The 24,816-nt window shown below is 49.4% G+C and overlaps 1 protein-coding gene across 2 annotated transcripts in view; it reads left to right on the plus strand.

Moving 5' to 3' along the window:
* The window catches only part of LOC137413067 (protein farnesyltransferase subunit beta-like), a 456,508-nt gene that overhangs the window by 420,286 nt on the left and 11,406 nt on the right, over positions 1-24,816 (plus strand). Inside the window, exons 2-3 of one of the 2 annotated variants that reach the window (XM_078786671.1) lie at positions 22,424-22,510; positions 23,918-24,047. In XM_078786671.1, the coding sequence (XP_078642797.1) occupies positions 22,467-22,510; positions 23,918-24,047 (174 nt within the window). In that variant the 5' untranslated portion in view covers positions 22,424-22,466. The remainder of the gene's footprint in view (positions 1-22,423; positions 22,511-23,917; positions 24,048-24,816) is intronic. The other variant, XM_078786670.1, reaches the window with a different exon arrangement.

Genomic DNA, 24,816 nt, shown 5'->3' on the forward strand with positions numbered 1-24,816 from the left:
TACCGCGTGCCTGGCCCCACATGCTTTCAGGATCTCCGTCGTGTTGGTGGTAGGGTCATGGAGACCTATCTGGCAGCCTGCATTGCATATGGCATCGTTGACAATGACCAGGAGGTGGATTCTGTTATGGAAGAGGCTGCAAATATTGCATTTGGCCCTGCAGTCCGCGAAGTATTTGCCAACATGCTCATATTCGTTCTCAGAGGCAACCACGTGCAGTTCTGGGAAAGGCACAAGTATGTGCTGTGCGAGGACTTCATGCGTGCAGCAGGTGTGAATGAACCAAATGGACGCATTGTGAGTGCAGTGCTACTAGAGCTGAGGAACAAAGTTGAGTGCCACGGCTTTTCGCTCAGTAAGACCTTTGGCCTTCCTGAGCCTGAACCAGTTCATTTCCAGTCTCGCATTCCGCGCGTCATCGAGCACGAAACAGTGCACAATATAGGAGAACTTGAGGCTCACATCGCTCAAACAGAGTGCCTTCTTAATGACGAGCAGCGCGTTGTTGTCGATAAAGTGATGCGGAGTGTGGAACACGGACATGGCTGCATGCTTGCAGTTGATGCAAGTGGTGGGACTGGGAAAACATTCACATTGTCTCATATACTCAACAAAGTGCGAGCAATGGGCAAAGTGGCTCTTGCAACTGCTGCAAGTGGTATTGCAGCTACGCTGCTGCCTAAAGGGGCCACCTTCCATAGTAGGACCAAGTGTCCTCTCATTCTCACTGATGAGTCCACTTGCAACATCAGTGAAAATGACACCACTGCAGCACTCATACGCATGACTAATCTAATGGTGGTGGATGAGGTTTCAATGATGGATCGTCGCGCATTGGAGGCAGCAGATCGAACATTCCAGTGGCTTCGGGGCTCAGAGGAACCATTTGGCGGCATCGCAATGGTTTTCAGTGGTGACTGGAGGCAGATCCTTACTGTTGTGCCACACGGTAGCCGTATTGACATAGTTGGAAGGTGCTTCAAGAGCTCATACCTGTGGAGAAAAGTGCAGATACTTCGTCTCAGAGTAAACATGAGGATCATGCAGGGTGCTGGAGAACAACAGGACGAATCTGATTTTGCAAAATTCCTGCTGGATCTGGGTGAAGGGAAGATTCCTGTCAATCCAGAAGAGGGTGAATTTGCTATTGAGCTCAGGGAACCGCTCATTCTTCCAGGTGAAAAACTTCAGGATATTGTCACTTGGGTGTACGAAGACTTGCATAACAACATTAGCAACCCCAAGTGGCTATGCGAGCGTGTTATACTATGTCCGACCAATTCCGAAGTCGATCAGGTAAATGCCTACATGACGACCATATTTCCAGGGGAGGAACATGTTTGCTGTAGCGTCGATACAGCGGAATCTGAGGGTGATCATTTGTATCCGCCTGAGTTCCTGAACACCCTCTGTCCATCTGGTATGCCGCCACATCGAATCTCTCTCAAGGTGGGTATGGTAATCATGCTGCTGCGAAACTTCGACCAGCAAAGCGGGCACTGCAATGGCTCAAGGTACATCATACTTCAGATCCTTCCAAATCTGTTGGTTGCACAATCTGTGATGGGTGTCAATTCTGGACGCACATTGCTCATTCCACGCATAACCTTGAGTCCATCTGACAACATGTTCCCGTTCACTCTGCGGCGTCGGCAGTTTCCGGTACGACCCTGCTTTGCCATGACTGTGAATAAATCCCAAGGACAGTCGCTACACCATGTTGGGATCTTCTGCACACGAGACTTCTTCAGCCATGGTCAGTTCTACGTGGCGGCCAGTAGGGTTGGCAGATCCAGCAGCCTCCGCATTCTTGCCCTGGACGAGGAAACAAAGAAGAAGCGCCGTTTCCTCAGCAACGTTGTTTATGAAGAGGTGCTAACGACATAAAGGTGTGTACAATGTACATGTAGACAATTTTTATTATTATTTATTTATTGAAGAACAATTGTTTCGAAAAGAATTCATCAAAAAAATTGCACAACTTTTTTTGGCAGTCGTACACCATGTTAGGATCTCCTGGAGAAGTGCCGTTTCCTCAGCAATGTTGTTTATGAAGAGCTGCTAACGACATACAGGTGTGTACATGTGGACAATTCTTATTATTTATTTATTGATTGAAGAAACATTGTTTCGAAAAGAATTCATCAAAATAAGTGCACAACTTCTTTTGGCAGTCGCTACACCATGTTGGGATCTTCTGCCCAAGAGACTTCTTCAGCCATTGTCAGTTCTACGTGGCGGCCTGTAGGGTTGGCAGATCCAGCAGCCTCCGCATTCTTGCCCAGGACGAGGAAACAAAGAAGAAGCGCCGTTTCCTCTGCAATGCTGTTTATGAAGAGGTGCTAACGAGATAAAGGTGTGTACAATGTACATGTAGACAATTTTTATTATTATTTATTTATTGAAGAAAAATTGTTTCGAAACGAATTCATCAAAAAAAGTGCACAACTTCTTTTGCCAGTCGTACACCATGTTAGGATCTCCTGGAGAAGTGCCGTTTCCTCAGCAATGTTGTTTATGAAGAGCTGCTAACGACATACAGGTGTGTACATGTGGACAATTCTTATTATTTATTTATTGATTGAAGAAAAATTGTTACGAAAAGAATTCATCAAAATAAGCGCACAACTTCTTTTGGCAGTCGCTACACCATGTTGGGATCTTCTGCCCAAGAGACTTCTTCAGCCATTGCCAGTTCTACGTGGCGGCCTGTAGGGTTGGCAGATCCAGCAGCCTCCGCATTCTTGCCCAGGACGAGGAAACAAAGAAGAAGCGCCGTTTCCTCTGCAATGTTGTTTATGAAGAGGTGCTAACGACATAAAGGTGTGTACAATGTACATGTAGACAATTTTTATTATTCTTTGTTTGGGAGGGAGATGGGAGGGTGATGGGGCAGGGTGATGGGGCAGGGTGATGGGGCAGGGTGATGGGAGGGTGATGGCAGGGTGATGGGAGGGTGATGGCAGAGGGTGATGGCAGAGGGTGATGGCAGAGGGTGATGGCAGAGGGTGATGGCAGAGGGTGATGGCAGGGTGATGGCAGAGGGTGATGGCAGAGGGTGATGGCAGAGGGTGGTGGGAGGGAGATGGCAGGGTGATGGGAGGGTGATGGGAGGGTGATGGGGGGGAGATGGGAGGGTGATGGGGCAGGGTGATGGGGCAGGGTGATGGGGCAGGGTGATGGGGCAGGGTGATGGCAGGGTGATGGGAGGGTGATGGCAGGGTGATGGCAGAGGGTGATGGCAGAGGGTGATGGCAGAGGGTGATTGCAGAGGGTGATTGCAGAGGGTGATTGCAGAGGGTGATGGCAGAGGGTGATGGCAGAGGGTGATGGCAGGGTGATGGCAGGGTGATGGGAGGGTGATGGCAGAGGGTTATGGCAGAGGGTGATGGCAGAGGGTGGTGGGAGGGAGATGGCAGGGTGATGGGAGGGTGATGGGAGGGTGATGGGGGGGAGATGGGAGGGTGATGGGGCAGGGTGATGGGGCAGGGTGATGGGGCAGGGTGATGGCAGGGTGATGGGAGGGTGATGGCAGAGGGTGATGGCAGAGGGTGATGGCAGGGAATTAACATTAACGAATAAAATTTGTAATGTAATAATTTGTAATAATTTGTAGTAATATAATAATAATAACGAATTCTGCTCTGTTTCAATTCTGTTTCAATTTGGTGATATGCTTTGCAAACCTTTTTTTTTTTAAACTATTTTAAAACTACAACAATTCGAACATGGAATACATACTGACACTGCACTTTCAGGTCTCCTACAAATCCTACCCTGTCGCCTCACCGTGGCGTAGGAGTGGCAATGGTCAATGGCATCGAATGTCATGGCTAGCAAAGACAGGGAGGTAAACTTGATTTAAATTTGGAAAAAAAAAAATTTTTTTTTTTTGGCAAGGAACGGGCACCCACGTACGGGCACGTCCTAAGTATATATAAAATTGGACACTGGACAAATATACATTGACATTGACAAATCATATATACATATATAACAAATTATATATAACAAATCATATATAACAAATTATATATACATTGACAAATCAACACTGGACAAAAATTCCCCATCACCTCCAATATGAACTGCAAATCTACATGGGTCATATACCTAATCACTTGCCAAAAGTGCACCAAACAATATGTTGGAAAAACTGAAAATACACTCTACACACGATTTAATAACACCCGGTCAGAAATCAATAACTTCCACACCAGTCAGGGCAAATCTCTACCTTACACGATACACTTTAATCAACCGGATCACTCTATAAATGACATTCAAATCTCTGCCATTGAATCAATCACAAATCGATCACACACCACGATTCTGAAACGTGAGTCCTTTTGGATACACAAACTTCGGACAAAAGTCCCTCATGGCATAAATTTTGATGACTAAAGCATGTTCCTACATCAACCCAATCAAATTGTTAACCGTAACCCATTCATTCATTCATTCATTCATCATTCATTCATTCATTCATTCTACCTTTATATGTCATTTATATAAATATATAAATATATTATATGAATATAAATGGGATATGAATATATGCTTGTGTGTTTATGTTTGTATATCTCTATATTTGTATATGCACGTGCACCCTAACTGTAACGCAAACGGTCACTTCCGTTGAGCTTGGGGCCGGTGAGTGAACTTTGGCGTGGCTCTTCCTTCTGTATGCATTTTCTACACACATCACACATCTCACACACATATCACTATACATATCACAATACATACTTGACTGATATACATGCCTGCTGTTTTTGTAGACTCAGAAAAGACCTTTGTTGGTCGAAAGCTTGTCGACAATTAAAGATCGACGTCCTGAAGCTACGTCCGCGTCTTATTTAATCTAACGATGATTTATTCAATACAAATGAGACGCCCTGCTCGTACTTTGGAGTTTCTACTATTTCTTACAGTTATATATATATGTATGTATATATATATATATATATATATATATATATATATATATATATATATATATATATATATATATATATATATATATATATATGTATATATATATATATATATATATATATATATATATATATATATATATATATATATATATGTATATATATATATATATATATATATATATATATATATATATATATATGTATATGTATATATATATATATATATATATATATATATATATATATATATATATATATATATATATATATATATATATATATATATATATATTGTTGCGGATATGGGATTTGCATCCATCCATATCCGCTTGTAAATATTCCCCTATTTCCTCAATACTTCCCAACTATCCCCAATCCCCCATTCCCTAGTCCCATTTTCTGTAAACAACACTCTGTAGACCCGACCTCCCCCTATTTCCCCCATTAAATGTCGCATCCAGGTCCACCGCATCTCACGTAGACAACTATAGGACATCTTGCTAGTTATTCTTAGTCTATGTCAGTTAAGGATTCGTTTCCATTAATTCTGACCCTTCGTTGCACCAGAATGTGATTGTATGGCACCGTTAGGAAGTTTAGGACCTCCCAATACCTCCCCGCAGCTCTTCCTCACGGTTCAGAAACAACAACAACAACAACAGCGGCGAGCGCGGGGAGTGTGCGTCCTCACTCCGGCTTGGTTGGTAGGGGGTGTTGGGAGGGCACCAGGCCTTTCCAACGAGCCGCCATCTAACATGTGCTCGACGGGGTTACCACGTAGGGGCTCGCTGTCAGCTCCTCCTCAAGGGTGGAGCCCGGTAACCCCCGCACCCAATAGAAGCGGCGGACCGGTCCCATCTGGGGCGGAGCCAACCAGCCGAGGGCGTGTGACTCCCCGCTGAGCATGCGCAGGAAGAGGGAGGTGACGTCAGATGCGCGCTGAGCTTGGAGAAAGAAAGACGCCACCTCCGAGCGCTGTGAGGCCTCCCTGCATCTTTTGGACCGTGCTTGATCCTGTCCCCGAGCCAAGGTGCACCTTGTGCTATCAACCGACCTGTCCTTCCCTGCCATCAATCCCTGTGTAAGTCAGCCTTGTTCCGTTTGTCTGTGGTCTGTCTGGGATAGATAAGATTGTATCTGAGTGCCTATCTCTTCTGTGTCTTTTACCTCACTCTACCTTGTAATCTACCCCTTTTCTCCACCACTAATTATATCCTCCTCCGGAGGTCTTGAGAACTGTACCCCTTGCGTCGTTTCATTATCCCAGTCGTTGTGTCCTTTCCATCATTGATTTAGCGTAGCGCGATTTGGCCAACGTTCGAGTGGAATCGGGTGAGTTGGGGGTAATCGGGTAAACTGTACGAACACGGCGGCCATTCCGCTCGGTCAAGCAACATCTTTAGCCGTGTCCGTAACAATTGGTGTCAGGAGTTGGGATTCGGACCTGGGACTAAATTTGTTAGGCCCAAATTTTGGAACACCAATTGTGTTATTACGTAACAATTGGTGTCAGGAAGTGAGATTGGACCCGAAGCGCGCTTCACGCGCTCGAAATTATTAACTGTGAAATTTGTTTTGTTTTAAAATAAAAACCCGAATTTTGAAAGTCGCGCTATGGCAGATCAAGACGGCTGGGTTCCGGTAGAGGAGAGTGAGGCAGGGTCGATCCAGGACCAAATTGAGGGACAAGAGGAGAGCGAAGCAGTGAGGGCGGCAGGTTCGCAAAATGGCGTCCTCGCGCACGTGGTATCAGACGCACAAAGTGGCGGCTCGCACGAGCGCGGGGTAGCCGCGCCCGCTGCGCAAATAGCGGGAATTGATGTGCGGGACCTCATGGCGCAGATTAATGCAACCATACTAATGGCAAATATGGGGCTAGAAGCAAAAATGGATGCTCAGAGTGAGCGATTGGAGGGCCAAATGGGGGTAATGGGGAACCGGATGGATGCTCAGGGTGAGCGATTGGAGGGCCAAATGGGGGTAATGAGGGACGAAGCGAGGGGTACCGGTGAGGGATTCGACAAGAAATTTGAGGGGTTAGACAATGGGATAAAAGAGGTGAAAAAGGGGTTAACGGGGGTAGAAAACAGAATGGCCGCTCAAGAGAATCAAATGGAAGGGATGAAAAAGGGGTTAGAGGGGTTAGAAAACAGTATGGAAGGCAAATTGAGGGACATGAGGAACCAAGCGGAAAGGGAAGTTAAACAAATGGGGCAGCAGATAGAGGGGGTCAGAATGGGGGTAGAAACTAAATTGGATGCTCACAGGGAGGAAATGGAGCAGATGAGGGTGGCATCTGGGCAGGAGATGCAAGTGATGGAAGAGATCAGAAGAGGGGTGAGTGAGGAGGTCGGAGGAGTGCGCGAGGAGGTGAGGCACTGTAAGGAGCGCATGGAGAAGGAGGTGAGAAAGGGGACTGTAAAATTGCAAGGTGGTATAGAGGAGTTGACGCTGGAAGTGGAACAGCTGACGGAGGGACAAAAAGAACTAACGGAGCAGGTTCAAAGGAACACTGCGGTACTAGGAGGGTTAAGAGCGACACAAAACGACATAAAAAATGACTTGATAGCGACACAGAGGCAATGTCAGATGGTACGTGAGGGACTGACAACGAGGTTGGACGAGGTGACAGAGGTAATGGAGACGAAGGACCGGCAGGTGAGGACGCACATAGAAACGGTCAAGGTGGCCTTAGAGGACGAGCTTGAGGAGACGCACCGGGAAATAAAAGAGGTGAAGCAGAAATTAGAAGAAGTGGAAGAAGGGGTAAGCGAAATTAAGAAGCGACGGAGAGGGGATAAGAAAGAGATCAAAGAGGAAGTAAAAGAATTGGTCCAAAGTCTGTGTTCGGATCGTGATGATTATACATCGGATTTTTATGTGAAAAAATAAAAAATATTTTTTCACATAAAACGGCTTTTTTGCACGCAAAAAAATTATTTTGCTATTTTCGGAGGAAAAAAATATTTCGCCCTTTTTCGGGAAAAACTAAAATAAAATGCCCTTTTTGGTCGAAAATGTCTGGCAACGCTAAAAAAAATTAGGGAATTTTTCGAAATTTTTAACTGCGATCGAAATTTTTAACTGCGATCGATCTCAAAAACAAAACGTTGCGTCCACTTGCGTGCGTTGCGTCCCCAGCGTGTACAGCAGTGAGGCGGTGTACTACAGTGAGAGAGTGTACACAAAGTGTGAACAAGTCTCCTATCAAGATGAGTGCTGCTCTTCGTGACAAGTGGCTGAAGGAATTCAACGCTGGTGGCGATGGGGCCACCTTCAAGTACGTGTCGAGTGACACGGCTTTCTGTCGAGCTTGTGAAAAGACTTTCCGGGCGAAGCAGAAGTCTGAGCTGGCCCAACATGTCCGAGAAGACCGCCACAAGAGCAACTTGGCCTTGAAGAAGAAGAGGACGGTCACACAAGCCACCATGGAGGACTTTGGTGGCGGAAAGAGGCACAAGTGCGACGTCGTGGCTCAGGAGCTGTGCCAGGCCATGCTGGCCGCTGGCGTCCCATGGTCGAAATTGGAAAACCCTGCCCTCCGGTCATTCCTGGAGAAGCACATCACTCTCCAGATCCCCGATGAAAGCTGGATTCGAAAGCACTACCTCGACAAGTGCTACGACGAGGCCTTGGCGGGGATCCGTGCCGACCTCGGACAGCAGCCCATCTGGCTGTCCGTCGACGAGACGACCGATTCGGCAGGTCGATATGTGGCCAACATCATCGCGGGACGCTTGTCCAAGGAGGGGTACCTTCGTCCCCACCTCGTCCAGTGCATGTTTCTGGAGAAGACCAACTCCGGGGAGATCGTGCGTGCAGTCAATGACACGCTGCGCTATCTTTGGCCTGATTTCAAGCCGGAGTGCCTCAAGGTCCTCGTCAGCGACGCCGCGGCCTATATGATCAAGGCCGGCCATGCCCTGAAGGAACTCTTCCCGGACTTGCTGCATGTGACTTGCGTTGCCCACGCGCTCCACCGTGTCTGCGAGACAGTCCGAGAAATGTTCAAGGACGTCAACGACCTGATTGCCACGACGAAGAAGGTGTTCGTCAAAGCCCCGTCGCGTGTTGTCTTTTGGGAGGAGCAGCAGCCCAATCTTTCTCTCCCCCCGGAGCCCATTCTGACTCGGTGGGGGACGTGGATCGACGCCGCGGTGTTTTACGCCGAGCACTTCGAGGCCGTCAAGGACATTGTGGACCAGCTGAACGATGACGACGCGATGGCAATCCGGAGTGCCAAGGACCTGTTCGGAAAGGCGAACATCAAGCTCAGTTTGGTCTTCTTAAATGCCCACGTGTCGTTCATCCCGAAGATCCTTAAGCAGCTGGAGGAGGCCGGCATGGAGCTGGCCAAGGCCTTCCAGCTCCTTGATCAGGCCAAGGAGGAGCTCGAAAAGATCCGAGGCTGCCGTAAGGAGATCCTGCTCACCAAGTTCAAGGCGGTGCTGCAGCGCAATCCCGACATTGGTGTGCTGAGGACAGTGGCTTTGATCCTGGATGGAGATCAGCACGGATCTGAGGTTGGTGTGCCGGCTGGAGTCAAGCTTGCTGACATCCCCCTCTTGAGGTACTGCCCCATCGTCAGCGTCGACGTGGAAAGGTCCTTCTCCGTCTACAGAAACGTCCTCACTGACCGCCGACACCGCCTCACCAAGGAGAACATTACCAAGATAATGATTTCAAACACCTACTTTAACCGTTCCTAAAAGGGTCTTGTCAATTTCTTCTAGTCCTCTACTTATCAAACAATGCGGTTGCAATAAAGGTACCTGAACGTCATTTTTTACCTGTTTACTAGCCCAGAGTGCTTAATGTTGTGCAGGAAAAAGCTTACCATTTTTTGTTCTTTTTTTGACTGATTTCTGAAAAACTTGGTAATAATAAAAAATGAATAAAACGGGGGAAAAAAATATTTCAGGATTTTTTCACATAAAAAAAAAAAATCCGCTTTTCAAAACATAAAAGGCCTATTTTCTTAACATAAAAATCCGTAGTCTAGTGATGATGTGCTCATTAACCGGATGAGGGATTCGCAGGTGATGGAGGAGAAGCGAAGAGAAAGAGGACCCGGTGTAAGTGGTGACCAATATGGTCGTGCGTATGATGCGCCAGGTGATTTAATGAGCTTGGGGGTCGAGATGGACCCGGGTGTTCGTGAGAGGCCGTTGGTGAAGTGTGCGACAGGTCTGGTGTGCGAAAAAGGAGGTGTGCGAGAAAGTCCGACTCTGGGGTGCATGGGGAAAGAGTGCGCTGTCAAAAGTAAGGAAGAGTGTACACCTGTGGTGAGTGTTACAGAGGGTGTAACGGGAGAGTGTGCACGAGAAAGGTGTGTAACGGACGGGTGCATGAGGAAAGAGTGCGCTGTCGAGAGTAAGGGTGAGTGCGTTGTCAAGAGTAGAGGTGAGAGTAGTGAGAGTGACACGGAGCGTGAGTTGGTTGTGACAGGTGAGCGAGGATGTACACCTGGAATGGAAGGAAGCACACCTGGAATGGTAGAGCGTGTGTGGGAATGCACGCTGGAATTGGTCGTGAGGCACGTGGTTGGGTGTGCGAGTGAGAGCACCCCTGTGATAGTCACAGAGGAGGTGACCGAGGAGGGGGCGCGAAGAGGTGTGTTGGTGAGGTGTGCGAGCGATGAATGTGTGCCAAGGTGTTCGGTGGTCAGGTGTGTGACCAAGTCTGTGAGTGGAATGAGTGTACCGAGGTGTGTAAGGAAAGGTACGAGGAGCATGGGAACAGCTGGATGTATGAGCAAGAAAGGGGTAGCGTATGCGTGTAAGCATGCAGGTGAGGCATCGACGGTAACCGGGTTAGCGGTTAGAGCGACTTTTAGCCGAATCGGGCCCTCGGTGCGTGCCGGGCTTCGCGTGCCGCGAGAACCAGCGTGGATCCGAGCCACGGCGGGTTCGAAAGGACCGCCGTACGCGATCCACGCTGGGCCTCGCTTTGAACGGCCGCGTCCGTGCTCCACTAGGCGGAGCGGGCAGCCCGATAGGAAGGGTCGTCATGGCGACCACTTTTTGTTGAGGCATTCCGGCAGGTCGAGATCGGGCCATGGGATGGCTCCGTGCCGAGATGGTGCGTGGGACCTCGGCCCGGGTAAACCTCCTTCCCTGCACCGAATGCGGGACGTATCCAGCCGCTGGCACCAAACAACCCGCATTCATGGCTTGGCTGTACGAAGCCGAGCAGTAGAAGTGAATTGGCGCACCGAGAGGCATTAGTAAGTAGACTAATGATGAGGATAGTGTTTTGGCCCCGAAATTAGAAAAACAAAATTTGATGATTGGCAAAGGATTGGCAGTAATGATTGGCAGATGATGGGTAGTGATTGGCAAATTTTTGATTTGTTGAAATTTGATGTGCAAAATTGGTAGTGGGAGATGCCCGATGTGGTGGGATGGCAACTCTGTCATCCCTCACAAACGTGGGGGCAAATGCGCTATAGTTTATGGGGTTGATGGCAGTGAAAACTAGCCGGGTGGGTTAGGATATTGTGTGTAGGGCCCTAGAAGATGACATTAGGTAACGTTAAGGTTAGTTAGTGACAATGATACCTGTAGTGGGGACGCAGGTAGATTAGAGTGGATGATAATGACGAGGGAGCGCAATAGTTTAAAGGGACGACTGGGAAGCGCAAGTTTCAGAGGGGAGTAGTTAGATGAGATGATGCCGTGTGGTTGAGAATTGAACAGGTGTGATTGCACAGGTGTGCAACTGAACAGGTGTGTGGAGCAGTGTATGAGTAGTGAGTGTTGTGGATCAGCGCGAATGCGCTTGGGGGAGAGAAGGGTGCAGGCGGCACCAAGTATGAGAGCACAGGTGTGCAAGTACAGGTGTGTGGAATATATGGAGCAGAGAATGAGTGGTGTGGAGAGAGTTGGAGTAAGTGGTACGGAGTGGTGTGCATGGTGCGAAGGTGTGGATGGGCGAAGAGTGGACCCCTTTTCACGAGTACCCGGGGAGGGTAGTTTAAAGAATAGTTAGAAGGTATAGGTAAATTGTGGTTGGATATTGGCATTTGTGGTGCGGTTGCAGAATGGTATTGTGGATGGGTGCATTGGTGTGGTGAAATTGGCTGGTCGTGTGGCCTGTTAGTATGAGTGTGAATGGTTGGGCACTCCGCCACTGTTAGATGTCGGCCAGGTGAGGCCGCAGGTGGGCTCTGGGAGCCGTTAGTGTCAGTGGGTGCCTGAGGATCCCGGGTGTGGATCGGGCAGCCCGTGCCAGAGAGGGCACTGAGGGGGTGAGAGTACGAGAGGGCCTTCCCCAGTTAGTTAGGTTAGAGTGAGGAGCAGGTGAGCTCGGTAGGCAACAACAGTGGTGGAGGTGTGCAGGTGGGCGGACCAGCTAGGAGCGTCACACGACCCAGCCACCGAAATTGTGCGGGGGCACCGAGTGATGAATCGGGGGAGTGAGACCCCAACTTGAGAAGCACCACAGTTTGGTCAATGGGAATTGGTTTTTAGAACCCATAGTGTAAGTTGGCCAATGGATTGGCAGGGAAAGACCCCGGGTAATGTAAAGTTGTTAAAGTCATTTAGGAAATAGTTAGGATTGATGAACCTGTCGCACCATACGCAGCCACTTACCTGAGGTGATGATGATGACTCCACACCTGTGTTCCTTTGTTCTGTGTTGCAGGAAAGGAGAATTGCTGTGTGGATTTGTGAGACGCATCACGACGTGGATGAGACATTGGGGTGATTCCATCTCTCCCTCCTTAGGAGGGACTGATGATGAATTGGTGATGGCAAATTTTGATGTTGAGTTGGAGATGGCAAATTTTGATGAGAGTTGGAAATGGCAAATTTGATTGGTTAGGAGGGAGAGAAGACGAATTTGGTTTATGGGAGGAACGGGGAAGACAGTAGGGACGTTTGTTGATGTGTAAAGTAGATGTTTATGGGTAGTGTTGTGTTTTGTGGATACCGTAAGGGGTAAGCGAGGGGCAATGTAGGTTACCTGGTGGGGGGGGGGGGGCATACGGTAGGAACGTACCTGTCTCACCTGATTCCCATGTGCCCCCAGTGTGCATTACCTTACATTGCGTGCACTTTTGCGCCCTTACCACCTTACTCACTTGTCTGCTTCTTTTGTCTCCCACCTCCGAGGATCTGGCTTTGGGGCAGAGAGAGAGGAGAGAGAGGTGCTGGCTCCGCAGTTGTGGGCCTGTACTTCCGCTGCTTGCTGCCTGGATCGATACACCATATGGACCGCAATTTTTGTGGCCGCCCACCATGGACCGCAGTTCTTTTGCGGGCAAGCACCACCCGTGGATGGACCTCTGGGTCAACGTGGCACCTATGCCATACAGGTGAACCACTTTTAGTTGGCCCCCTGACGGCCACAATTAAGAAATGGATGCGGTTGGCGCCTTTCTTTATTTCTAAAGAAGCCAGAAGGCCAAGTGCACTCCATGAAGGCAAGACCAGCGGCAGAACATCGGCCGGCTGCGACACCACCGGTGACCATGGACACTTGATTGTGCATTTTTATTGAACACTTTATTGGTGCACCGGATGGTGCTGACTGTACATAATGGGGTGGTGCTTTTGGTGCTTGGACGGGGTGCTCTGCACATTATTAAAGGCCGTAGGGCCACAGGGCACTCGTGGGTTGGTGTATCAATGCTGGCATGCGTGCTCTCTCTATGCATAACATCTGCATGTGTTCCTCAAAGAACAGGTCCTGGATCGTAGTGTAAATATCAATGTAGTCTTGTGTAAATGATGCTCCCTACCGGCTGTATGTTTAGTTTGAGGATGCTTTCCGCGATTCGGTTATCCTGTGGGTGTGTTTCTGTTAGGAGAAGGGTGCAACGTTGCAGGGGGACATATTTACTCATTTGTGAACATCTGTAAAACTGTCGCACTCAGGGTTGAGTTAATAGTAGAGGGAACTACATCTGAGTGCCACACTAAAGTAGGTAAAAATTTATCGGGTCGGGACGCCCCGAGGTAGAGAAGGGTGCAATGTTGCGGATATGGGATTTGCATCCATCCATATCCGCTTGTAAATATTCCCCTATTTCCTCAATACTTCCCAACTATCCCCAATCCCCCATTCCCTAGTCCCATTTTCGGTAAACAACACTCTGTAGACCCGACCTCCCCCTATTTCCCCCATTAAATGTCGCATCCAGGTCCACCGCATCTCACGTAGACAACTATAGGACATCTTGCTAGTTATTCTTAGTCTATGTCAGTTAAGGATTCGTTTCCATTAATTCTGACCCTTCGTTGCACCAGAATGTGATTGTATGGCACCGTTAGGAAGTTTAGGACCTCCCAATACCTCCCCGCAGCTCTTCCTCACGGTTCAGAAACAACAACAACAACAACAGCGGCGAGCGCGGGGAGTGTGCGTCCTCACTCCGGCTTGGTTGGTAGGGGGTGCTGGGAGGGCACCAGGCCTTTCCAACGAGCCGCCATCGAACATGTGCTCGACGGGGTTACCACGTAGGGGCTCGCTGTCAGCTCCTCGTCAAGGGCGGAGCCCGGTAACCCCCGCACCCAATAGAAGCGGCGGACCGGTCCCATCTGGGGCGGAGCCAACCAGCCGAGGGCGTGTGACTCCCCGCTGAGCATGCGCAGGAAGAGGGAGGTGACGTCAGATGCGCGCTGAGCTTGGAGAAAGAAAGACGCCACCTCCGAGCACTGTGAGGCCTCCCTGCATCTTTTGGACCGTGCTTGATCCTGTCCCCGAGCCAAGGTGCACCTTGTGCTATCAACCGACCTGTCCTTCCCTGCCATCAATCCCTGTGTAAGTCAGCCTTGTTCCGTTTGTCTGTGGTCTGTCTGGGATAGATAAGATTGTATCTGAGTGCCTATCTCTTCTGTGTCTTTTACCTCACTCTACCTTGTAACCTACCCCTTTTCTCCACCACTAATTATATCCTCCTCCGGAGGTCTTGAGAACTGTACCCCTTGCGTCGTTTCATTTATCCCAGTCGTTGTGTCCTTTCCATCATTGATTTAGCGTAGCGCGATTTGGCCAACGTTCGAGTGGAATCGGGTGAGTTGGGGGTAATCGGGTAAACTGTACGAACACGGCGGCCATTCCGCTCGGTCAAGCAACATCTTTAGCCGTGTCCGTAACAATATATATATATATATATATATATATATATATATACACACACACACACACACACACACACACACACACGTACATGTTGAAAGATTTGTAGCTCAGGATTCATATTGTAAATGATAGCACACTGAGCAGTAAAATAATTAAAAATTCTTCATTAATAGCCTGATTTCGTGTATAATATGTCATGTGGACTACAAGCTAAAGCTCTACTCAGTGACAACAACATCTCCCACACAAAACCTTGTGACCCCACAATGACCGTTGACAAGCAGGTAACTACCACCTTACAGAAACTACGGGATGTAAACCTCATCACAAAACAAGAATGGGACGCGATGAGACCAAACGACTCCGTCATTCCACGCTTCTACGGGTTACCAAAGATTCACAAGATCGATGTCGCACTACGGCCCATCGTGGCCTTCCGCGGAGCACCCACCTGCAATCTCGCTAAGTGGCTTTTCCACCGACTCAAACACTTAACAACACATTCAGCACACAATGTAAAGAACGCCAAATATTTTATCAACAGAATCAGAAATGTCCGCATCGAGAGTGATGAAATAATCATTTAATTCGACGTGGTTTCATTCATATTCATTCATTCATACCCGTCGAATTTGCAACGCAGACCATGCGTGCAGAGCACCCCGTCCAAGCACCAAAAGCACCACCCCATTATGCACAGTCAGCACCATACGGTGCACCAATAAAGTGTTCAATAATAAATGCACAATCAAGTGTCCATGGTCACCGGTGGTGTCGCAGCCGGCCGATGTTCTGCCGCTGGTCTTGCCTTCTCGAAGTGCACTTGGCCTTCTGGCTTCTTTAAAAATAAAGAAAGGCGCCAACCGCGTCCATTTCTTTATTGTGGCCGTCAGGGGGCCAACTGTTAGTGGTTCACCTTGTATGGCATAGGTGCCACGTTGACCCATAGGTCCATCCATGGGTGGTGCTTGGCCGCAAAAGAACTGCGGTCCATTGTGGGCGGCCACAAAAATTGCGGTCCATATGGTGTATCGATCCCGGCAGCAAGCAGCGGAAGTACAGGCCCACAACTGCGGAGCCAGCACCTCTCTCTCCTCTCTCTCTGCCCCAAAGCCAGATCCTCGGAGGTGGGAGACAAAAGAAGACAAGTGAGTAAGGTGGTAAGGGCGCAAAAGTGGGTCAGAATTAGGTCAGAAAAGCAACGAAGGGTCAGAATTAATGGAAATGAGTCCTTAACTGACATAGACTAAGAATAACTAGCAAGATGTCCTATAGTTGTCTACGTGAGATGCGGTGGACCTGGATGCGACATTTAAGGGGGGAAATAGGGGAAGGTCGGGGCTACAGAGTGTTGTTTACAGACAATGGGACTAGGGAATGGGGGATTGGGGATAGTTGGGAAGTATTGGGGAAATAGGGGAATATTTACAAGCGGATATGGATGGAGGCCAATCTCATATCCGCAACATTGCACCCTTCTCTACCTCGGGGCGTCCCGACCCGATAAATTTTTACTTACTTTAGTGTGGCACTCAGATGTAGTTCCCTCTACTATTAACTCAACCCTGAGTGCGACAGTTTTACAGATGTTCACAAATGAGTAAATATGTCCCCCTGCGACGTTGCACCCTTCTCCTCACAGAAACACACCCACAGGATAACCGAATCGCGGAAAGAATCCTCAAACTAAACATACATCCGGTAGGGAGCATTATTTACACAAGACTGATATTTACACTACGATCCAGGACCTGTTCTTTGAGGAACACATGCAGATGTTATGCATAGAGAGAGCACGCATGCCAGCATCGATACACCAACCCACGAGTGCCCTGTGGCCCTCCGGCCTTTAATAATATGCAGAGCACCCCATCCAAGCACCAAAAGCACCACCCCATACATACAGTCAGCACCATCCGGTGCACCAATAAAGTGTTCATAGTCACCGGTGGTGTCGCAGCCGGCCGATGTTCTGCCGCTGGTCTTGCCTTCTTGAAGCACTTGACCTTCTGGCTTCTTTCAAAAATAAAGAAAGGCGCCAACCGCGTCCATTTCTAAATTGTGGCCGTCAGGGGGGCCAACTATAAGTGGTTCACCTCTATGGCATCGGTGCCACGTTAACCCAGAGGTCCATCAACGGGTGGTGCTTGCCCGCAAAAGAACTGCGGTCCATGGTGGGCGGCCACAAAAATTGCGGTCCATATGGTGTATCGATCCAGGCAGCAAGCAGCGAAAGTACAGGCCCACAACTGCGGAGCCAGCACCTCTCTCTCCTCTCTCTCTCTGCCCCAAAGCCAGATCCTCGGAGGTGGGAGACAAAAAGAAGACAAGTGAGTAAGGTGGTAAGGGCGCAAAAGTGCATGCAATACAAGGTAATGCACACTGGGGGCACATGGGAACCAGGTGAGACAGGTACGTTCCTACCGTACGCCCCCCCCCCCCACCAGGTAACCTACATTGCCCCTCCCTTACCCATTACTGTATCCACAAAACACAACACTACCCATAAACATCTACTTTACACATCAACAAACGTCCCTACTGTCTTCCCCGTTCCTCCCATAAACCAAATTCGTCTTCTCTCCCTCCTAACCAATCAAATTTGCCATTTCCAACTCTCATCACAATTTGCCATCTCCAACTCAACAGCAAAATTTGCCATCACCAATTCATCATCAGTCCCTCCTAAGGAGGGAGAGATGGAATCACCCCAATGTCTTATCCACGTCGTGATGCGTCTCACAAATCCAACAGCAATTCTCATTTCCTGCAACACAGAACAAAGAAAACACAGGTGTGGAGTCATCATCATCACCTCAGGTAAGTGGCTGCGTATGGTGCGACAGGTTCATCAATCCTAACTATTTCCTAAATGACTTTAACAACTTTACATTACCCGGGGTCTTTCCCTGCCAATCCATTGGCCAACTTACACTATGGGTTCTAAAAACCAATTCCCATTGACCAAACTGTGGTGCTTCTCAATTTGGGGTCTCACGCCCCCGATTCATCTCCCGGTGCCCTCGCACAATTTCTGGGCTGTGACGTGTAGCTCTCCCAGCAGGTCTACCCACCTGCACACCTCCACCACTGCAGTTGCCACCCGAGCTTACCTAGCTCCTCACCCTAACCTAACTAACTGGGGAAGGCCCTCTCCTGGCTCTGTCACCCCTTGGTGCCCTCTGGCACTGGGCTACCCGGGTCCGTCCTCCGGATCCTCGGGCCCCATCCACAACTACCGGCTCCCAGAGCCCACCTACGGCCTCACCTGGCCGACATCCTCACAGTGGTGGAGTGCCCAAACCAACTACACACACTAACAGGCTACACGCCCAGCCATTTCCACAACACTAATGCACCCATCCATAGACCATTCTTTCACCCGCACCACAGATGCCAATATCCAACCACAATTTACCTGTACCCTCTACCTAACACTTACACTACCCGCCCCGGGTATCCGTGATGGGGGTCCACTCTTCCCCCATTCACACCTTCGCACCATCCACTCCACTCCACAATTTCCACCATACTCACTCCACGACCATCCATTCCAATACTCCAGATATTCCACACTACCATTTATTCCACACAGCCACATACACCTGTTGTTGCACACCTGTGCCCTCACGCCTGGTGCCACCTGCACCCTCCTTTCTTCCTGGACCATTTGGTCAACACAACACGCAATCACCACTACTCCCTCATACACTGCTCCACACACCTGTTCAGTTGCACACCTGTGCAATCACACCTGTTCAATCACACCTGTTCAATCTTCAAACACACGGCATCATCTCAGCTAACTACTCCCCTCTGAAACTTGCGCTTCCCAGTCGTCCCTTTAAACTATTGCGCTCCCACGTCATTATCATCCACACTAAACTACCTGCGTCCCCACTACAGGTATCAGTCACTAACTAATCTTAATGTTACCTAATGTCATCTTCGCTAGATCCCTACACACGATATATCCTAACCCACCCGGGCTAGTTTTCACTGCCATACACCCCATAAACTATTGCGCATTTGCCCCACCTGTGAGGGATGGTGGATTTGCCATCCCACCACATCGGGGGTCTCTCACTATAAATTTTGCTCGTCCAAATTCCAACCAATTCAGAAATTTTCCATTTGCTGCCAATCCTACCCACTATTATAAATTTCGTATCAAATCACTATCACTATCACTATCACCATCATCACAGTCCACTATATCCTAGCCTCGGTGCGTCGTGACATCATTAAACTCGGTTCGTAAAGCCGAGCAATGAATTCGGGTGGTTTGGTTGCCTGCAGGTTGAATCCGTCCGGCTTTCGGTTCAAGGGAGGTGGTTTGGTTGGGCCGAGATTCCACGCACCATCTCGGCGCGGCACCTTGCGGTCCCGGGCCCGATGGCTCAATCTCCCCCGGTCGGAACCCCGTCCCCACGAGGGGGCACCGTGCCGCTTCCTCCCACTCGCCCTCGAACTGGACCGGTCGCCTCGCCCGACAAAGCCCGGACTCGACCTTGCGGGGCGGGGCCAAGCCCGAATCGGCAACGACGCTTCGAAGAGAAGCGACGCAGCATCGACCCGTGCCGGGCCTCGCACCCAACAAAGCACCCCGCGCCCCGAGTGCTCGCATCGGCTATCCGTCGCCCTAACCGCTAACCCGGTTACCGTCGATGCTTTACTTGCATGCTCACACGCATACGCTACCCCTTTCACCCTCACAAAACCTGGCGTTCCAACGCCGTCCGTACATTCCACCAACGCTCTCCCTGTTACACACTACACCTCTCGCGCACACTCTTGCGCACACTTTGGTCCACACCTCTCCTCCGTTACGTCCTCCGTAACACTCACCATGGGCGTGCACTCTTGCATCCACCCACTAACGCGCTCACATGGGCTCTCCCACACCCACGCTACCACCAACTCAGGTGTGCTTCCTCGCACACGTTCCACCACCACCTTACTCTCCGTGTCACACTCCGTACACCCCGACGTGCATTCTCGCTCGCACTCGGTTTCACACTCGTGCTCCGATGTGCCCTCTCGCACCTGCGCCATCACCAACTCACTATTCGTGTCACACTCCGTACACCCCGACGTGCATTCTCGCTCGCACTCGGTTTCACACTCACGCTCCGATGTGCCCTCTCGCACCTGCGCCATCACCAACTCACTATTCGTGTCACACTCCGTACACCCCGACGTGCATTCTCGCTCGCACTCGGTATCACACTCGCGCTTCGTAACACGCTCACCCCTTGACGCACACTTTTTTTCCACACGCGTGCCATTTCCACTCACACGGGACCCCTCACCAACGCCCGGATGCTTCCTCGATCCCAAGCGCGTGAAAATTCTTTTGTCGCCAAACATCCTCTTACAAAATCTCCCCGCACAATACACAACAGCACGTCTCACCTTCGGGGTTCTTCTTCCTCCCTGCACCAAAACCTGCAAACTTCCATTTGGATTAGCGAGTACATCATCATGATTTGAGCAGGGACTTTGTACATTTTCCATTTCTCCCTGCAATTCCCAGGCTACCTCCGTCATCTCTTCAATTTCAATGCCCACTTCCGCTTTTTCTTTACTCACCTCGACGACCGTTGGCTTTAATAAAATTCCCTCTACCTCATCGGTCGCCGGCTTTTCCAAACCCCGTGTCGCGATTTCTACCCCCGTCATTGTACCCGCGCTTTCCTCCGCTTCGCTCAACCAGCGCTTTTCGACCCGCTTTACCTCGTCGTGCACCCGTGGGACCCTTTCGCCCAACTTGCGGTCTCTGTCCCTCTGCTCCCTTTTCTCCCTATCGGCCCTCATTTCTTTCGTTGTTGCTTCAATTTGCTCAGTCTGAGCCCTCATTTTTGCCATCATTTCAATCATAAAGACTCGCACGTACTCTGGCATCTCTGGCTCGGCTGCCGCGACCATGGGCGTGGCTAAATTTGGTGCCGCTGTAACCACGTGCGCGAGAGCGCCATTTTGTGCACCTGATACCCCCTCAACCACACCTTCTTTACTCTCCTCCACCCTTTCCTCCACATACATTTCCCCGAGGTCCTGGGTCGATTCTACCCCGTCTATCTCTCCCACCGGCATCCCGTCGCCTTGACCAGCCATGGCGCGATTTCAAAATTCGGGTTTTGCTTTAAAACAAAACAAATTTCGTCCGCTCCAAATTTTGACCAAATTTTTTCTAGATGTTTTAAAAATTTGGTTCGGGCCCCGAATCTCACTCCCAGACACCAATTGTTACAGACGCGGTTTTAGATGTTAGTTTACCGAGCGGTTTGGTATTACCGCGTCCGAACAGTTACTCCCCGATTAGAACCCTATCCCGCCCGATTCCACTCGAACGTTGGCCGAATCGCGCTACGCTAAATCAATGATGGAAAGGACACAACGGCTGGGATAAATGACACGACACAAGGGGTACAGTTCTCAAGACCTCCGGAGGAGGATATAATTGGTGATGCAGAAAAGGGGTAGATTACACGGTAAGAGGTAAAGCACAGAAAAGATGGGCACTTAAACACAGTCTTATCTATCCCCGACAGACCACAGACAAACGGGCCAAGACTGACTTACACGGGGATTGATGGCAAGGAAGGACAGGCAGTCGATAGCACAAGGTGCACCTTGGTTCAGGGGCAGAATCAACATGGTCCGGTCCAGAGATGCGGGGAGGTATTTCAGCGCTCGGAGGTGGCGTCTTCTCTCTCCAAGCTGAGGGCGCATCTGACGTCACCTCCCTCTTCCTGCGCATGCTCAGCGGGGAGTGACACGCCCTCGGCTCGTTGTCTCCGCCCCAGATGGAATCGGTCCGCCGCTTCTATTGGGTGCGGGGGGTTACCGGGCTCCGCCCTTGACGAGGAGCTGACAGCGAGCCCCTGCGTGGTAACCCCGTCGGAGCACATGTTCAATGGCGGCTAACCAAGCCGGAGTGAGGACGCACATTCCCCGCGCCGCCGCCGCTGTTGTTGTTGTTGTTGTTGTACCATGAGGAAGAGCTGCGGGGAGGTATTGGGAGGTCCTAAACTTTCTAACGGTGCCATACAATCACATTCTGGTGCAACGAAGAGTCAGAATTAATGGAAACGAGTCCTTAACTGACATAGACTAAGAATAACTAGCAAGATGTCCTATAGTTGTCTACGTGAGATGCGGTGGACCTGGATGCGACATTTAAGGGGGGAAATAGGGGAAGGTCGGGGCTACAGAGTGTTTACAGACAATGGGACTAGGGAATGGGGGATTGGGGATAGTTGGGAAGTATTGGGGAAATAGGGGAATATTTACAAGCGGATATGGATGGAGGCCAATCTCATATCCGCAACAATATATATGGAATTTACATTATATATAACCCCAGCTATTTTCTTGGCACCTTTCCCTAGGAGTGTTTATTGTGCGGCAGTGGTGGCGTCTTTGACAAATATCATGGAAGAGCGTCTGTTTGAAAGAACTGCTGATTGGGTCGTCAGGTATCAAATCCAAAAATTATTTTAATGATCTTCATTCAGTATTTTTTCTTGTTTTGCCACTTTTAAAAACATTTTTTAATTCACCTTTCTTTTTGGATGTTATTAATTATTTTTCTAATTCTAATACGGTATTAATAAAAATATATATTTATATAATTTTCCTTCTCATTAAATGTCATTCATCAGCATTCATTCTCACCTCAATTCATTCAGTCCCGAAGTTTCCTTCCTCATCTCTCCTCTTCTTCCTCCTCCCCTCTCACTCCATCAATTTAGACCTTTTATGATGATAATTTTAAAATGTTCAGTCTTCCTGCATACTTCTAAATTCCTTTCTCCCATTCTGCTTTCCCTTCTCGCCTTGCTTTTTCTCCATCCCTGGATCACTCGCAAACTGGTGCCTCATCCACCAACATGTTCATATAGTGCTCGTTATTTGTGCCATCATCCCAATCCTGATGTCTGTCTTTGTCTCTCTGCCCTTGGAATCCTGAAATCCAACCCTTTTTGTAATGTGTGTGGGATTATGGTGACAATGTTTTGTACTATGTGTGGCCTTCCTCACGTCAGTATCCTGCCCTATGTTATCTTCTCCCACGGGTTCCCCTACACCCACTCCAGGCTCACCCACCTGTGCTCGGCATCTTCCAAATCAATGTCCCTCCACCACATGCCCTTCCTACTCTTTGCTTTCTTCATGCTCCACCCCCTCATTGCTTCCTTCACACTCACCCCTCTTTGCGTCCTTCACTGCCTGCTCCCTCTTTCCTTCCTTCTCCACCCCCTATCTGCTTCCCCAGTCACCCGCCCCCCTCTCTGCTTCCCCAACATCCCACGTCACTCTCTACTTCCCCAGCCACCCGTCCCCCTATTTGCTTCCCCAGCATCCCGCCCCCCTCTCTGCTTCCCCAGTCACCCACCCTCCTCTCTGCTTCCCCAGCATCTCGCTCCCTCTCTGCTTCCCCAGCATCCCGCTCCCTCTTTGCTTCCCCAGCATCCCGCACCCTCTCTGCTTCCCCAGCATCTCGACCCCTCTCTGCTTCCCCAGCCACCCGTCCCCCTCTTTGCTTCCCCAGCATCCCGTCCCCCTATTTGCTTCCCCAGCCACCCACCCCCTCTCTGCTTTCCCAGCAACCCGTCCTCTCTCTCCTTCCCCTGCGTGTCCCGCCCCATCTCTGCTTGCCGAGCGTCCCACCCCCTCTCTGCTTACCCAGCATCCCGCCCCCTCTCTGCTTCCCCAGCGTCCCGCCCCTCTCTGCTTTTACATGTTACAAATTATCCCGACACAATGCTAGATTTGGCCTTTGCCTTAATTGTATTGCAACAACTTTTTCGTATTCTTGGAACTAACTGTGTGTTCTGCTTAAATGTTAAGTTGTATTTGTTTGGATGTGTGTGCATATACAGGTGCCAGAATTGGGAAGGAGGTTTAGGTGGTGTTCCAGGCATGGAGGCACATGGAGGTTATACATTCTGTGGTCTTGCTGCAATGATTTTGTTCGGAAAAGCCAGAATGTTAGACCTCTCACGACTTCTGGTAACTTTGCTTTGAAGCAATTGTTTTTTTTTAATATAGTTAAAACTCAGGTTTGCCTGGTCTTGTTCTCGTTTAAACGTTCATGATGCCGGAAACTGGGATTCAAACCCAAGTACCGTGTGTTTGTTTTTTCTACCAATATCTGTGTAATTCATCCCGGTGTGTACCCTGGTTTAGAATAGGTACACCATATCCCTGCGTGTCGTAGGAGTCGACTAAGAGGGTTGGCGTCAGGAAGGGCATCCGGCCATAAAAATATTGTCTCAAAAAGAGAACCATGACAATTACAACTACATATGGGCAGGGTACAGCCCGAAATGGAGATCGGTTTCTGAGGTTTGGGACATGGAATGTAGGGACAATGACAGGGAGATCAGGAGAAGTGGTGGAAGTATTGGTCAGAAGAAGAGTGGACATATGTTGTGTGCAAGAGACGAGATGGAAGGGAAGTGGTGTGAGAATGGTGAAGGGTAGGTAGGGACAGAAATACAAGTTTGTGTGGCAAGGGTGCCCGGAGGGCGTGAATGGTGTTGGTGTCCTGTTTTCTGAGGACATTGTAGACAGTGTGGTGAGTGTGACTAGAGTGAGTGATAGGTTGATGATGGCGAAAATGATGATTGGAAAGCTCTTGGTGAACGTCATCTCGGGATATGCTCCGCAGGTTGGTCGGAACGATGAAGAGGACAGGTTCTGGTGTGCGATAGAGAAGCTGATGGAAAACGTGAAAGATGAGGAAGTTGTTGTGGTAGGAGGAGACCTAAATGGACAT

Source organism: Myxine glutinosa, chromosome 11 (assembly GCF_964187855.1).
Source record: "Myxine glutinosa chromosome 11, kmMyxGlut1.1, whole genome shotgun sequence".
Classification (NCBI taxonomy): Eukaryota; Metazoa; Chordata; class Myxini; order Myxiniformes; family Myxinidae; genus Myxine; species Myxine glutinosa.